General features: G+C 38.2%; 1 protein-coding gene across 1 annotated transcript; it reads left to right on the top strand.

Moving 5' to 3' along the window:
• Nucleotides 1–512: 512 nt before the first annotated feature.
• Nucleotides 513–4,697, top strand: LOC117630982 (systemin receptor SR160). The gene has a single exon (XM_034363880.1). The coding sequence runs from the start codon at nucleotides 762–764 to the stop codon at nucleotides 4,368–4,370; it is 3,609 nt and encodes a 1,202-aa protein (XP_034219771.1). The 5' UTR covers nucleotides 513–761; the 3' UTR covers nucleotides 4,371–4,697.
• Nucleotides 4,698–14,931: the final 10,234 nt, after the last annotated feature.

Genomic DNA, 14,931 nt, shown 5'->3' on the forward strand with positions numbered 1-14,931 from the left:
ATAGGTCTGAAACATTTAAAAAATAAATAAACATAAATAAAAATAAAAAGTACAAAAGACACATACCGTAAAATAAGGCATCTCAATAACAATATATCACAAGAATAACAAAGCTTAAAAAAGAAAAAGAAGTCCATATAAAATTGACCAGATCCCTTAATTTTTGTATTTGATAAGACCAGATCCCTTAATTAAAAAAGTGCCAATAAATTAAGAGGCTGGAATCTTCATTAATCGACAGTGATGGATGTATCATTGGTTTTGATCTCTCAGTTCTTCTCACGTACGCAGAAAGAAAGCCATAAAGCTAGAGAGACAAGCAGATAATAGTCCCCATAATTAAGCCTTGAGAGGAGAGAGAGAGAGAGAGAGAGAGAGAGAGAGTGGTTTTCTTAAACTCCTCCATTACAGAAACAAAGGAAAAAGATAACTGAGAGTTAAAAGAATGATTGATAATAAAAGAAGAAGAAGAAGAAGAAGAAGATTAAAAGGTGATTTTAAAGAAAAAAAGTAGAGAGAGAGTGTAAATTCAGACAAACAAACAGGCAGAGAGAGAGAGAGTCACATGGCATGTGAGCAATCCCTGTGTCCAGTCCCTCCACTTGATAAATACCCTTCTTACCTTCCTTATTCCGACTTTTGACTCTCTCTCTCTCTCTCTCTAAACCAGCAGGTATAGCTTCTGAGCTCTCTCTAATGGCAGACCTGAGAACATAAAACCAAAACCACTTCTTTTAGCACCTCAAAACTGCACTTACAAAATGAAACTCCACAAAGCTATTTCACAGCACCACACTCACTTCTCCTTCCCCTTCCTTCTCCTTCTTCTTCACTTACTCTTTCTCCAAGCCTTCTCTGCATCACGCCCAGCATCCTCATCTTCTTCGTCTTCTGCTCACAGAGACACCCAGAAGCTCCTCGACTTCAAAGACTCTCTTCCAAGCCCAACCCTTCTCCCCACCTGGCTCCCCAACCAAAACCCATGTGCCTTTAATGGTATTTCCTGCAAGCAAACCGGGGTTTCCTCCATAGACCTCAGCGGTACCGCCTTAAACACCAATCTCACCCTTGTCTCCACTTTCTTGATGACACTTGATTCTCTTGAATCTCTCACTCTAAAATCAACTTCTCTCTCTGGCTCCATCTCTTTCCCTCCTAAATCCAAGTGCAGCCCTCTCCTCACCACCATAGATCTAGCTGAGAACTCCTTGTCAGGCCCAATATCTGATGTCTCCAGCTTGGGTGCTTGCTCTGCCTTGAAGTTTCTCAATCTCTCTTCAAACTCTCTTGATTTCTTCACGGACTCCACTGGGTTCAGGCTCAGCCTCCAGGTTCTTGATCTTTCATACAACAAGATTTCTGGCCCAAACGTGGTCCCTTTGATATTATCCAACGGTTGTGGTGACTTGCAGCAACTGGTTTTGAAAGGGAACAAGATATCAGGGGAGATGAGCAGTGTTTCTAGCTGCAAGAAATTGGAGCACTTAGACTTGTCCTCCAACAATTTCTCTGTTTCCGTTCCTTCTTTTGGTGATTGCTTGGCTTTGGACCACCTTGACATCTCTGGAAACAAGTTTTCAGGCGACATTGGGCGTGCTATATCTGCCTGCAGCCAGCTCACTTTCTTGAACCTCTCCGTCAACCACTTCTATGGTCAAGTTCCAGACATGCCCACAAAGAAGTTGAAGTTTCTTTCACTTGCAGGAAATGGGTTTCAAGGTACATTTCCTATGAACTTATTGGATACTTGTGCAGAGCTTGTGGAGCTCGATCTTTCGTCCAATAGCCTTACCGGTACGGTTCCTGATGCTTTGACCTCTTGTACTTTGTTGGAGTCCTTGGACTTGTCAAGAAATAATTTAGCTGGTGAATTGCCTATTGAGATTTTGATGAAGCTTAGCAACTTAAAGGCTGTGTCTCTTTCTTTGAACAATTTTTTTGGTCGTCTGCCTGATTCTCTGTCCAAGCTTGCAACTTTGGAGAGTTTGGATCTCAGTTCCAACAATTTGTCTGGGCCAATTCCTGTTGGGCTCTGTGGAGATCCCAGGAACAGCTGGAAGGAGTTGTACCTTCAGAACAATCTGTTCATTGGTACTATTCCTCCAACTCTGAGCAACTGTTCTCAGCTGGTTTCTCTTGATTTGAGCTTCAATTACCTCACGGGCACCATCCCTTCAAGCTTGGGGTCTCTGTCGAACCTTCGCGATTTGATCATTTGGTTGAATAAGCTTAGTGGGGAAATCCCACAAGAGCTAACGAACCTTGGGTCACTTGAGAATCTTATTCTAGACTTCAATGAGCTGACTGGGTCCCTTCCTGTTGGGCTAAGCAACTGCACCAGTTTGAATTGGATTTCATTGTCAAACAACAAGTTGAGCGGTGAGATTCCTGGGTGGATTGGGAAGCTTACAAAACTTGCAATACTCAAACTCAGTAACAACTCATTCTATGGAAACATTCCTCCGGAGCTCGGTGACTGTAAAAGCTTGATATGGTTGGATCTCAATACCAACTTCTTGAATGGTACAATCCCGCCTGCGCTTTTCAAACAGTCTGGCAACATTGCAGTGAATTTTATTGTTTCCAAAACGTACGCATATATCAAGAATGATGGTAGCAAAGAGTGCCATGGAGCAGGGAATTTGCTCGAGTTTGCGGGGATCAGTGACGGGCAACTGAACAGGATTTCGGCAAGAAATCCTTGCAACTTCACTAGAGTGTACAGAGGTATGATCCAACCAACGTTTAACCACAATGGGTCTATGATTTTTCTTGATCTTTCACATAATTTGTTATCCGGTAGCATTCCCAAAGAGATCGGGAAGATGTACTATCTCTATATTTTGAATTTGGGCCATAACAACATATCTGGTTCAATCCCAGAAGAGCTTGGAAAATTGAGAAGCGTTAACATTCTTGATCTCTCTAGCAATATTCTTGAGGGAACTATTCCACAGGCTCTGACTGGCCTTTCCTTGCTCATGGAGATTGATCTATCAAACAACCGTTTATCTGGAATGATTCCAGAGTCGGGTCAATTTGAGACATTCCCTGCCTACAGATTCATCAACAATTCAGGCCTCTGTGGCTACCCTTTATCTCCATGTGGCGGAGCTTCTGGGCCAAATGCAAATGCGCATCAAAAGTCTCATCGACGACAAGCATCCCTGGTGGGCAGTGTGGCAATGGGATTGCTCTTCTCCCTTTTCTGCATCTTTGGTTTGCTTATTGTTGCCATCGAAACCAAGAAAAGGCGAAAAAAGAAGGATTCAGCCCTTGATGTTTATATCGACAGTCGTAACCAATCAGGCACTGTCAATGGCTGGAAGCTACCTGGCACTAAGGAAGCGTTAAGCATCAACCTTGCCACATTTGAGAAGCCCCTTCAAAAGCTCACTTTTGCAGACCTTCTTGAGGCCACCAATGGTTTCCATGACAACAGCCTTATAGGCTCTGGTGGTTTTGGTGATGTATACAAGGCCAAACTGAAAGATGGCAGCATTGTAGCCATCAAGAAATTGATACATATCAGCGGACAGGGTGATCGTGAATTCACTGCTGAAATGGAAACAATAGGGAAGATCAAACACCGAAACCTTGTTCCCCTCCTTGGGTACTGCAAAGTAGGAGAAGAACGGCTTTTGGTTTATGAGTACATGAAGTATGGAAGTTTAGATGATGTTTTACATGAGCCAAAGAAAGCTGGCATCAAGCTGAACTGGGCTGCAAGGAGGAAAATTGCGATTGGGTCTGCGAGGGGACTGGCCTTTCTTCACCACAATTGCATCCCACACATCATTCATAGGGACATGAAATCGAGCAACGTGCTGCTCGATGAAAATTTGGAAGCCAGAGTCTCCGATTTTGGAATGGCAAGGCTTATGAGTGCAATGGACACCCATTTGAGCGTGAGCACTCTAGCAGGCACACCTGGTTATGTCCCTCCTGAATACTACCAGAGCTTCAGATGTTCTACGAAAGGTGATGTTTATAGTTATGGTGTAGTATTGCTTGAGTTGCTGACAGGAAAGCGTCCTACAGATTCAGCAGATTTTGGTGACAATAATCTTGTGGGTTGGGTAAAACAACATGCAAAATTGAAAATAAGTGATGTTTTTGATCCAGAGCTCATGAAAGAGGACGAGAGCCTTGAGATTGAGCTTTTACAGCATTTAAAGGTAGCTTGTGCTTGTTTGGAGGATAGGGCATGGCGGCGTCCCACAATGATTCAAGTCATGGCAATGTTCAAGGAAATCCAAACAGGGTCTGGGATTGACTCTCAATCAACCATAGCCACTGATGATGGAGGTTTTGGTGCAGTTGAAATGGTAGAGATGAGCATAAAAGAAGTCCCTGAAAGCAAGCAGTAGCCCCAAAAGCCAAGCCAATTTTCAAGTGAATTCTTTGGAAGAAAGAAGAAACAAGGTGGAGATGATACTTTCAGCTCCCCCAATTTTTTTCCCTCTTCTTTACAACTTCAAATGCTGTGAAGCTGCCTGTTTTGCTGTACCATTTAATGTATGTAATCTTGTTATTTATACATAGAAGGTTGTTTTAACTTGTGATAAATGTGTATATAAACAGCTTCAGTTGTCATGCTGCTTAAATTTGGTTCTCAGTTTTTATTTTGTTTCTTTTATAAGAGAGCATTTGGGTTCAGATCAAATCCTCCAAAAGAAGCTGTTGCATCTCTCTGACCTCATTGATGATGACTTAGTGGAGGGGGTTTTTTGGCCCTTTCCTCAGACTTCAGTCTACCTGATTTGTTTTAATTTTCTCTTTTGTGGTACCCCCAACTTCTGCTCATTATCCTGATTATTGATATAGCATGGCAACCCATGTGCCCATTTAAAAGCAGAACCAAGTGCACCACCAAAACCTAACTGAGGATTTTACAAGAAACAAAGAAGATTTCTTTCTTGAAATGAGTTGTCTTCTAGCAAGTTTCTGTAATTTGCTGAAGGGTTATTCAAATTTCAAAATATAAAAAAATATAATATAAAAAAAAGGAAAGAAGAAATTTAAAAAAAAAAAAAAAAATCAAACTAGACATGTAGCACATATCGAAGAAAACGAATCGCATACACTGATTTCCCTCTTTCCAATATCGCTTTCTATCAAATTATGATATATATGAATGCCAAAATGCTTGATTATATTTACATGGTATTGTTGGAACATTTCACTTAATTTTAAAGACATCTCTAACTCTGTTTGCAGAAGTTGTTTCACCATTCACATATCTGGGTCTGAACTCTGGACCATCTTCTAGAGAAATCCCAATCCCATTATTGCAAAAAAATTGGCATGCTCTTAAGTGTCAACAACACTTGGATTCAACGTTTCCTTTCATTTCCAAAACAAAATTTAATATAAACAATAAAAATTTGTCTGTTTTTCATCGACAGTGTACAATGGTGCACCACACGTGCTCTCGGTCGAGACAGAGAGAGAGAGAGAGAGACAGAGAGAGAGAGAAGATTATAATTTCTCTTCCAGCTGGGAAAATGTGCGTCCCTATTTTAAGCATGAACAAAACCCCGACCCCTTAAGAAACAAATAAAATAATTGTTGGCTAGATGAACATTATCAACTTGTTGTGTGAGATCTTGACTTGGAACAGAGCCCAACGTCCCCACCACCCATGCCATGACTAAGATGTCATTTTATGTATTTATTTCTTTCCTAACTTGTGATAAGTTTGTAGATATATATAAAATGGGGACTTATAGATAATATATAGTATTTCCACCTATTTTTCATGTTAAAAAACAAAAAAAAGTAAGGATTGTTATTATTCACGTGAATAGTGTAAGTTTTTGTAAAATGCAAGTTGTGTTTTTACCTATTGTTATGGTAAAAGGCAATTACTATTAACTTTAATTTTTTATTTTATTTTTTATACTTAAACGATTCATTTAGATAAGATTTTCGGTTGCCACGTGTCAATATCTATTATAAAATTCACATATCATATTTCGGATAAAATTTTTGAATAAGATTTTTGGTTGCCACATGTCCATATTTATCAAAAAATTCACATCTCAAATTTCAGATAAGATTTTCGAATAAGATTTTCGATTGCCAAGTGTCGATATTTATTATAAAATTCAAATCTCAAATTTTAAATAAGATTTTCACCCTCTAAAATTGCGCCACATGTCATCTCTATCTTCTAAATTCCTCTATAAAACCACAACCTCAACTCAGACTTCTCACACCATATCATCTCTATCCTTTCATTTCTTAGATTTTAGAAACCACATTCTACTCTCAATGTCTTACACAAGAAGGTTGTTGGAGAGGCAAGCGCGAGAAGATGAAGAAAGAATGCACAAATGAGCTGAAGAAGAAAGGGAGTGGGAAGAAGATGATGATCAAGTTGCCATGGCAATGACTATGCTCCATCAATCAAGCCAAGGCCACCGTGGTTCACAAGTCGGCTGTGGCCCGAACATGGACAGACGTAGGCATTCTCGGGGTAAGAATCTCTTGGAAGATTACTTTTCCCAAATTCGTTGTACTCTAGTTTTGATTTTCAAGGGTGGTTGGGCAATTCTGGAAGCCGTTGCATTCTAGCATTCGATACCTGGGTTTGGCATGCCTTTTTTGGAGTTGCGGGATCTCAACCTTAAAGTGCTTGGTCAATCCCCAATGTTCAACGATGTGTTGAGAGGTCAAGTCCCTTAGATCACGTATGAAATCAACAATGCTGTCTACTCGAGTGGGTACTACTTAGCAGATGGAATTTACCCAAGGTGGACGACATTCGTCAAAACAATTCCGCATCCCTAATCGTGAGAAGGAAAAATACTTTGCTATCTATCAAGAGGGTTATAAGAATGATGTGGAAAGGTGTTTTGGTATCCTTCAAGCTCGGTGGCCAATCATTAAGGTGGCTGCTTGTTTGTTTGATGAAGATGTGCTTTGGAGCATTATGATGACATGCATCATCCCCCATAACATGATTGTTGAGGATGAGTATGATTATGATGAACCAGAGATGTTCGAACCTGATCCCATGAACACAGCATTGACAAGAATTTAGAACGGCCCGTGGAAGAAAATGAACAACCATTGGAGCACGAACCGTGATTAGGGATGGTCGTTACAACAACGGTATGATTGACCGTTATACGGAAATGCAATATTCTTATATTCACAAAAGACATCAAGTTGACTTGATGGAGCACTTATGGGCGCTGAGAGACAATCACTGTCAATAAAGTTAAGTTTAGTGCTTTGTTTTGAATTATGCTTTGTTTGTGTTTTGTTTTGAATTATGCTTTCTTTGTGTTTTGTAATGAATTATGTTTTGTTTTGATGTATGTAATGTTTTAAATAAATAGTTATATTATTGAATGCTTTCTTTATTCAATTAAAAAAAAGAAAAGCAATACAAGTAATTAAGAAATACAACTAATTCAATAAAAGACAAGCATTACAACTAATTAAATAAAAGACAAGCAATACAACTAATTAATAAATGTCAACTCTATCAATACAACCTAATGGTTTTCATCATTTATCCAATCCGTGTTGCTAGATCTATCGTCACGGAAAAGCCTTCTTCTCATAACATCCATTCGTTCTAGCTTTCAAAATGACTTTGTTTATGGGGATGATGGCTCGTATCCATAGCCATGGTTTCCCGATCCTTCTTGTCCATGTCTTATTTGTCTGCATACTCCATTTCTTTGGAAAATGCTTCATCTCTTGCCTTGTTAGCCGCATCTCTTTTCATGTCTCTCTCAATTCTCATTGTTCCGTTGATAGCAATTTGCTCAAAAAAATTTGTACAATCATTGGTCGAATTGCTCCCTCTCTTGACCTTTGCCGCCTTCCTCCCAAAAGGCCTCGGGTCCCTTTGGATTTATGAGTCTTGATTCATCGGGGACTCTAACGGCAAATCCGATGCCGGTGAATCGTGGAACGGCGTCTCATTCAACACAACGGTCGGACCCATGGGAATAATTTTGAATCTCAAATAATTTTTCACAACCTCCCAACATTGATGATTGTTGAAAGATTTTTTGCCTTGGCCAATGGAACCAAACTACATTTGTGCTTGCATAATCTATAATAATAAAAAATTCAAAATATAAGAAAGTATCAAAAAATATGACATTAAATTTAATAAAACGACAATTACAAATAATTTACCTCGTTGCCAAGATTTTTGCCACTTTGAAAGTTGTCCCTTACTTTTGCCAATGCATCTCTCCATTTCCCTAACTTTTTATTGAAAATTTTCCACCTACTAGACAAGGCCATTTCCGTATAAGCCGAACCCGATCTTTCAAAAATTCGGCATGAATCCACATATGAGAGAACTTCATCTTATTGCCTGTGATAGGGCAATGACCAACTTGGACCCACTCACACAACAAAACATCTTCCATGGTTGTCCACAACCCTCCGACTTCGATGGAAGAAGCCATTTGTATTTTTACACAAAATGAAATTTAGTAGTAGAAAATTTGGTGTGGAAAGTGAATAATATTGGAAGGAGAAGAATTTGTATGAAAATTTGGTGTGGAAAGAATATTGGTAGGTGTTTATAGAAAGAAAATTCAGAATTTTTTGGTCTTTTTTTAAAAATAATTTCGAATTTTTTTTCAACTCTTTTTACACAAAAATTGGTAGCCGTTAGATTAGAGGAGAAATATCGGATTGGACACCCCAGGAAGCACCACATAGCTTCTATTTGTTAGGGGAAAGCAGGGCTGACGCCAGGATGGTGTCATTGCACGGAAGTTCAAAAATTTTTTTTACTGTTGACATGTGACATACACTCGCCAACGGTAAAAAGAATTCAAACCCGTGCGTTGACACTAGCCTGGTGTGAGCGGTGACGTCAACAACCTTGGGGCAGGAGCACGGGCTTTATCTGTTTTTGGGCTTGCCCGGGGTTGGTGGCCCCTACCTGTTGCCTGGGCTGTTGAAGCGCGCTCGAAGCACATTGTAGGTATTTCTTTATAAAGCAGTTTTGTGACCTATTGGTAACGATTTTGGTTGTCAGAAAGCGCTTCCAACCCAATTGAAAGCAATCTTAAAACCCCTAAATCGTTTTTTTGATAGGTTTCTATTAGAACACAAGACCCCATGTGCACTGGTAGTTGCTCTTAACCACTTTAACTACAAACCTCTTACTATTTAATTATAATTAAATAAATACTTAAACACATTTTAATTGATAAAAATACTAAAATGATCATGATAATAATCAGATGTCTAATTAATTTATCAACTAATAATAGCATATAGGGTAGTTTAAAAGCTTTTAAGCACCCTTTTCCTCAGAGCATCTCCAAGGGATAGGGCAAAAGAGTAGGCAAAGCTAATTTGCCTTGCCACATCAGCATTTTCATGCTCCAAGGGAACATGTAAATGAGCAGGCAAAATATACATACTCTCTCAATTAAGGCAGTGTTGCCTACTTCAAAAGCATTAGGCAAATTGGATCCCACATGTTTTTAATTTTTAGTTGGTAGTAACTTTTTTCCCCATCCCACATGTTTTTAATGATAAAATAATGATTGGTATAATTGTATTGCCTAGTCCATCAGAGTGTCTATTTTTTTTTTTCATGAGGCAAATGAGTAGGCAACATGTCACTTAAGTAATTAAAGTACATATTTGTCTATTTTACTTGCCTTATCCAATAGAGATGCTCTTACAAGCCGGTTTATGAGCAAGTTCTACACATGCACTCTTAATAATTGACATTAGAGCCTGGTTTTACCACGTAATGGGGTATAACTTGACAGAAGGGGTGATCTTTAGGCTAGATTAAGATGAAAGGTAATATAGCATAATATCGAGTCATTGAATACTAGTAGATGAGTGAAGCCAACTCAAAGGAGGGAAACGACTATAAGTTATAGCATGCCTTTGAATCTCAACACTAACCTTGGCCTGATCTACTTAGCTCCTTAGCTCTCTCTCTCTCTCTCTCTCTCTCTAAAGGGGGTGAGATTTTATGTTTGAGTGTGTTTGGCTTATAGGGAAGGGGCATCTATTTATAAGTAATTACCCTAGTGTCTTTCCCATCAAGAAACACTAGGGAAGGGGCATCTCATTTAGTTGGTTCAGCAGTGTGCTCTTCAAAGCTTTCTTAGACTCTTTGAATCTTTCTGCAATGCTCTCATAATACTGCTTTGCATTCTCTGATTTGGGAATGCTTCCTTTCATAGATGATGACATAGACCTTTGCATAATCAGCATGGTCATGCAATTTGTCTTCTCCCACTTGGCATATTTGGCTTTGACTTCTGCAGAAGCATCTGCAGCTGGTTCTTGGGGTGGATCTTCTTTGAGAACAACATCATAGTCCAAAAACCCCAAGGATATTTGCATATCTTACTTCCAATTTTGATAGTTTGATACAATTAGAGTTTCAATGGATTGATAGTTTTAACGTATTCACTGTAAATTTATAACAAAAACAAATAATAAATAAATTGTTCCCATGGTTCTATATCTAAACATTATCATCTCACACATGTGGGTTGTGAGTTGAACATATTCCAAAGCACTGAATTAGGGTTTGAATAGAATTCCTGCACAAGTAAACCTCTCATTTGTGGATCAAGAAGGTTTCTTTGTTAGTATGTTCAATCCTTTCATTCACACTGTTCCATCACATCTGTTATTAATTTGTGTTCTTTCCATATGTGGATAGAAATAGCATAAAAGGCTACTAATTGTGACGCAAATCTTGATCAATTTGTTGATTGACAATCACTCTTGTAATATTTAAGTAGTTGTGGCTTACTTAACTTATAAAACTGAAAATTTCCAGTCTTTCATCAATAGCCTTCCAAGCATGATTGAGCATACACTACTACAAAAAAGCAAAAAGACGACGGTAAATCACCGTCATGTATTCGGTTTTCCAATGGTCGTGGAATCCACCGTCATCCTTTTCCTCATAAACCACGACGCTAAATCACCGTCGTTGTTAAAATATACAACGTCATCAACAAATACAAAACGACGTCTTTGTACTGCAAAAGATCTAAAAAAGCAGTCGATGATGAGAATAGACGACCAACTCTCTAAAAAAACCGTCGTTAAAAAGGAAAAATATGACACATATTAACAGAACAAGGCCGCAAGATAGACATACAACGACGAAAAATAAAATAAGACGCCGTTAAATATCATTTTCACGACAATAAAAAATATGACGTCTTTAAATACATTAGAAGACGACGTTATTGATTCCTACTACGTTGCCTATATAAAAACAGCCGTCGTAAAATAAATTTTCCACTTCGATTTTTCTATAAAAGATGACGCGGAAATAGTTGTCAGTGTCATTATTTACGACGTATGTATTTATAGAGTAGACGTTGAACAACGAAACAACGTCGGTTACAAATATATGAGAGTCGTATTACAAAATTTATACGCCCTATTTTCAGAAACAAACAACGACGATAAATATTAGACGTTGTTAAATAAAACAACGTCGAAAACAAATAAAAAAAGACGTGTTTAGTCTGCTAAGTTTTAAAAAATAGTCGAGGATGAGAATAGACGACCAACACAAACAAATCACCGTCGTTAAAAAGGAAAAATATGACACATATTAAAAGAACAAGGCCGCAAGATAGACATACAACGCCGACAACTAAAACACTACGCCGTTAAATATAATTTTCACGACAAGAAAAAATATGACGTCTTTAAATACATGAGAAGGCGACGTTATTGAAATCTACTACGTCTCTTATTTACAAACAACCGTCGTGAAATAAATTTTCCACTTCGATTTTTCTAAAAAAGATGACGTGGAAATAGTTGTCAATGTCATTATTTACGACGTATGTATTTATATAGTTGACGTTGAAATGCGAAACAACGTCGGTGGCATTTATATAGTCGGCGTTGTATTTATATGTATTCATTACTCACGACGCACTTATTAATGTAGACGACGTTGAACTTCTAAACAACGTCGGTTCCAAATAAATGAGAGCCGTATTACAGAACATATAGACGGCGTTGATTATGATGAGAGCAGTATTACAAATAACGTCGTTTAATTGATATTAGACGGCGGTTATAATGAATTACCGTCGGAATTCATTTCGTTCCTCTTCGTTTATAAAAGAACTTGCGGCGTGGAAAATGTATGATGACGTCGTATTTTTTAACGTTCAGATTATATATCTCGTTTTTTAGACGTCGGTATTATGGGATTGGAGTCGTGTTATTTTGAATTACATGGCGGTTCTTAATCCTTCCCCGACGTGATATCCTGAATAATTGCTTCACAATAGCGTCGTGGTTCTTCATTGTTACGTTGCTTTAAGGCGTCGGTAAATATGCTGAATAAATGGTTAACCATAACGTCGTGTTTTATTTGAACAGACGTCGTTTTTTATGCAGAATATAATGATGTAATCTGGAACCAGTATTTTTTGCACTGATTATTTTGTGGCCAAAACCTGTATAATGAAAGTGAAGAAATCACATTACAATATATTACAAAATTAATGTCATACACTGCCAATTACNGGAGGTATGCCATATTCAGGTTTCCCATTAAAAGCTGCACGCTGCCTCCTATATGGATGATTGATTGGTAACCATTTTCTATGCCCAATGTAACAAATTTTGTGGCCATTTTTCAACCTGTGACTAGGTGTATCATCGCCGCATATTGGACAAGCTTTATATCCTTTAACAACACAACCAGATAAGTTTCCATAGGCGGGAAATCATTAATTGTCCACATTAATGCAGCTCTGAGTGTAAAGTATTCTCCATTATGTGCATCATACACTCCTCTAATCCCAACCCACAAAGATTTTAAATCATCAATCAAAGGCTCCAAGTAGACGCCTATATCATTTCCGGGTTGTTTAGGACCGGAAATCAATAAGGTTAACATCATGAACTTTCGCTTCATGCACAACCATGGAGGGAGATTATATGTAACTAAGATAACCGGCCAACAACTATATCTGCTACTTAGAGAACTGTGGGGATTGAATCCATCAGATGAAAGAGCCAATCTCAAGTTTCTCGGCTCATTACCAAACTCAGGCCATTTATCATCAAGAAGTTTCCAAGACGGGAATCCGCCGGATGAGACATCTGACCGTCAATTGATTTTCTAGCAGCATGCCAAGTCAAACTCTTAGCTGTCTCATGTGATTGAAACATCCTTTTAAACCTTGGAATTGGAGGAAAATACCACACCACCTTCACTGGCACACCCTCTTTCAAGATTGAATCTTTGCCTTCCTTCCACCTTGAGATACCACAAGTAGGACAATTAGTTGAATCCTCATACTCCTTCCTATACAAGATGCAATCATTGGGGCATGCATGCATTTTCTCATAACTCAGCCCCAATGCACACAAAGTCTTTTTAGCCTCATACATAGAGGTTGGTATTGTATTTCCTTCTCGAAGCAAATCGCCTTGAAGTATCAATAATTCTATAAAACAGACATCACTCATCCCATGTTTTGCCTTCAAATTATACAACTTCACTAATGCCGATAACTTCGTGTACTTTCTACAACCAGGGTACACCGGTTGATCTCCATCCCCAATCACATTGGCAAACTCATACGGATCGGAACCAAAATCACCAAAATCACCAAAATCATTATCATCCATATCAATTTCTTCAGACACAAAACTGTACCTACCATGGCCATCATCTTCTTCAACATTTCTACTAGCATTAGTAGTTGCTTCCCAAGGTTCTCCGTGAAATGTCCAATTTTTATAGCTTTGGTCAATTCCATTAAAGTATACGTGATCCCTTATAATTCCAACCCCAAACAACTTCAAATTAACACATTTAACACATGGACAACGGATATTTGTTGCAGTTAGAAGATTTTCTACAGCAAAGTTCAAAAATGCTTCCACCCCAAATTCATATGCCTTAGATCTTCTATCCGAGTGCATCCATGACTTATCCATCTCCGACACTATAACCTATTATCTATAATAAAGTGAAAATACAGGAAATGACCATCACTATAGCAGATTATACAAAGATTTAATAGTAAGTAATACACAACAGAGACGACGGGTTTTAAACAAAAACAGACGTATTTGGCATATATAGACGACGGATTTTCAACAGACGTCGTCTAATATAAGTAATACAAACGACGGCTTATGAAAAAACCGTCGTGTATAAGTAATACAACGACGGTAGTTTAAAAAAACCGTCGTGTAATCGTCGTCGTATGCCTTAAAATTCGTCGTGTCTCAGTTTATATTCAAGAACACAAAAACCATTAAGAACACAACATATATATGAAACCAAGCAAGAAACCAACATATACATGAAACCAAGCAAGAAACCAACATATACATGAAACCAAGCATGAAAACAATAAATCCATTCCCAATTTGACATAACATAGGGTGATTAAAAGATCCGACAAAATTAAATCCATTCCAAATTCAACATAACAGATAATGTAATCCATGAACCCATTAAACAGAAAATCCATGAACCCATACATATAAGCACATTATTAACTGATCGCAAAGCATACAACCTAATATCATTCAATGAATTTACAAGGGGAAGTTAGGGTTTGTACTTGCAGGTTGGACGAGCTCACAGATTCGACGGAGCCTGGAGAGTGCAACTTTTAATTAGAGCAGAAGTGAGAGAGCTAAATGTTATGTCGCGCGAAATCTGAAAATTTTAGTTTTCAGGGTTCGAAGTATAAGAATAAGAGCCAAATCCAAAAAATTTAGGTCGCGCGAAAATTTTTATAGCGCGCTTGTTTTTAAACGTCGAAAGAAAAACCAAGGCGAAAGTTCTACAAGGACCGACGTAAATTTAATATTCCACGACGGAAACTTCATTTTTCGGATTAAGAACGTAAGGACAATCATTTTGAAGCTTCATTTTTCGGATTAATTTTAATTGAATATTTT

The sequence above is a fragment of the Prunus dulcis genome, chromosome 6 (genome assembly GCF_902201215.1).
Source record: "Prunus dulcis chromosome 6, ALMONDv2, whole genome shotgun sequence".
NCBI classification, from domain to species: Eukaryota; Viridiplantae; Streptophyta; class Magnoliopsida; order Rosales; family Rosaceae; genus Prunus; species Prunus dulcis.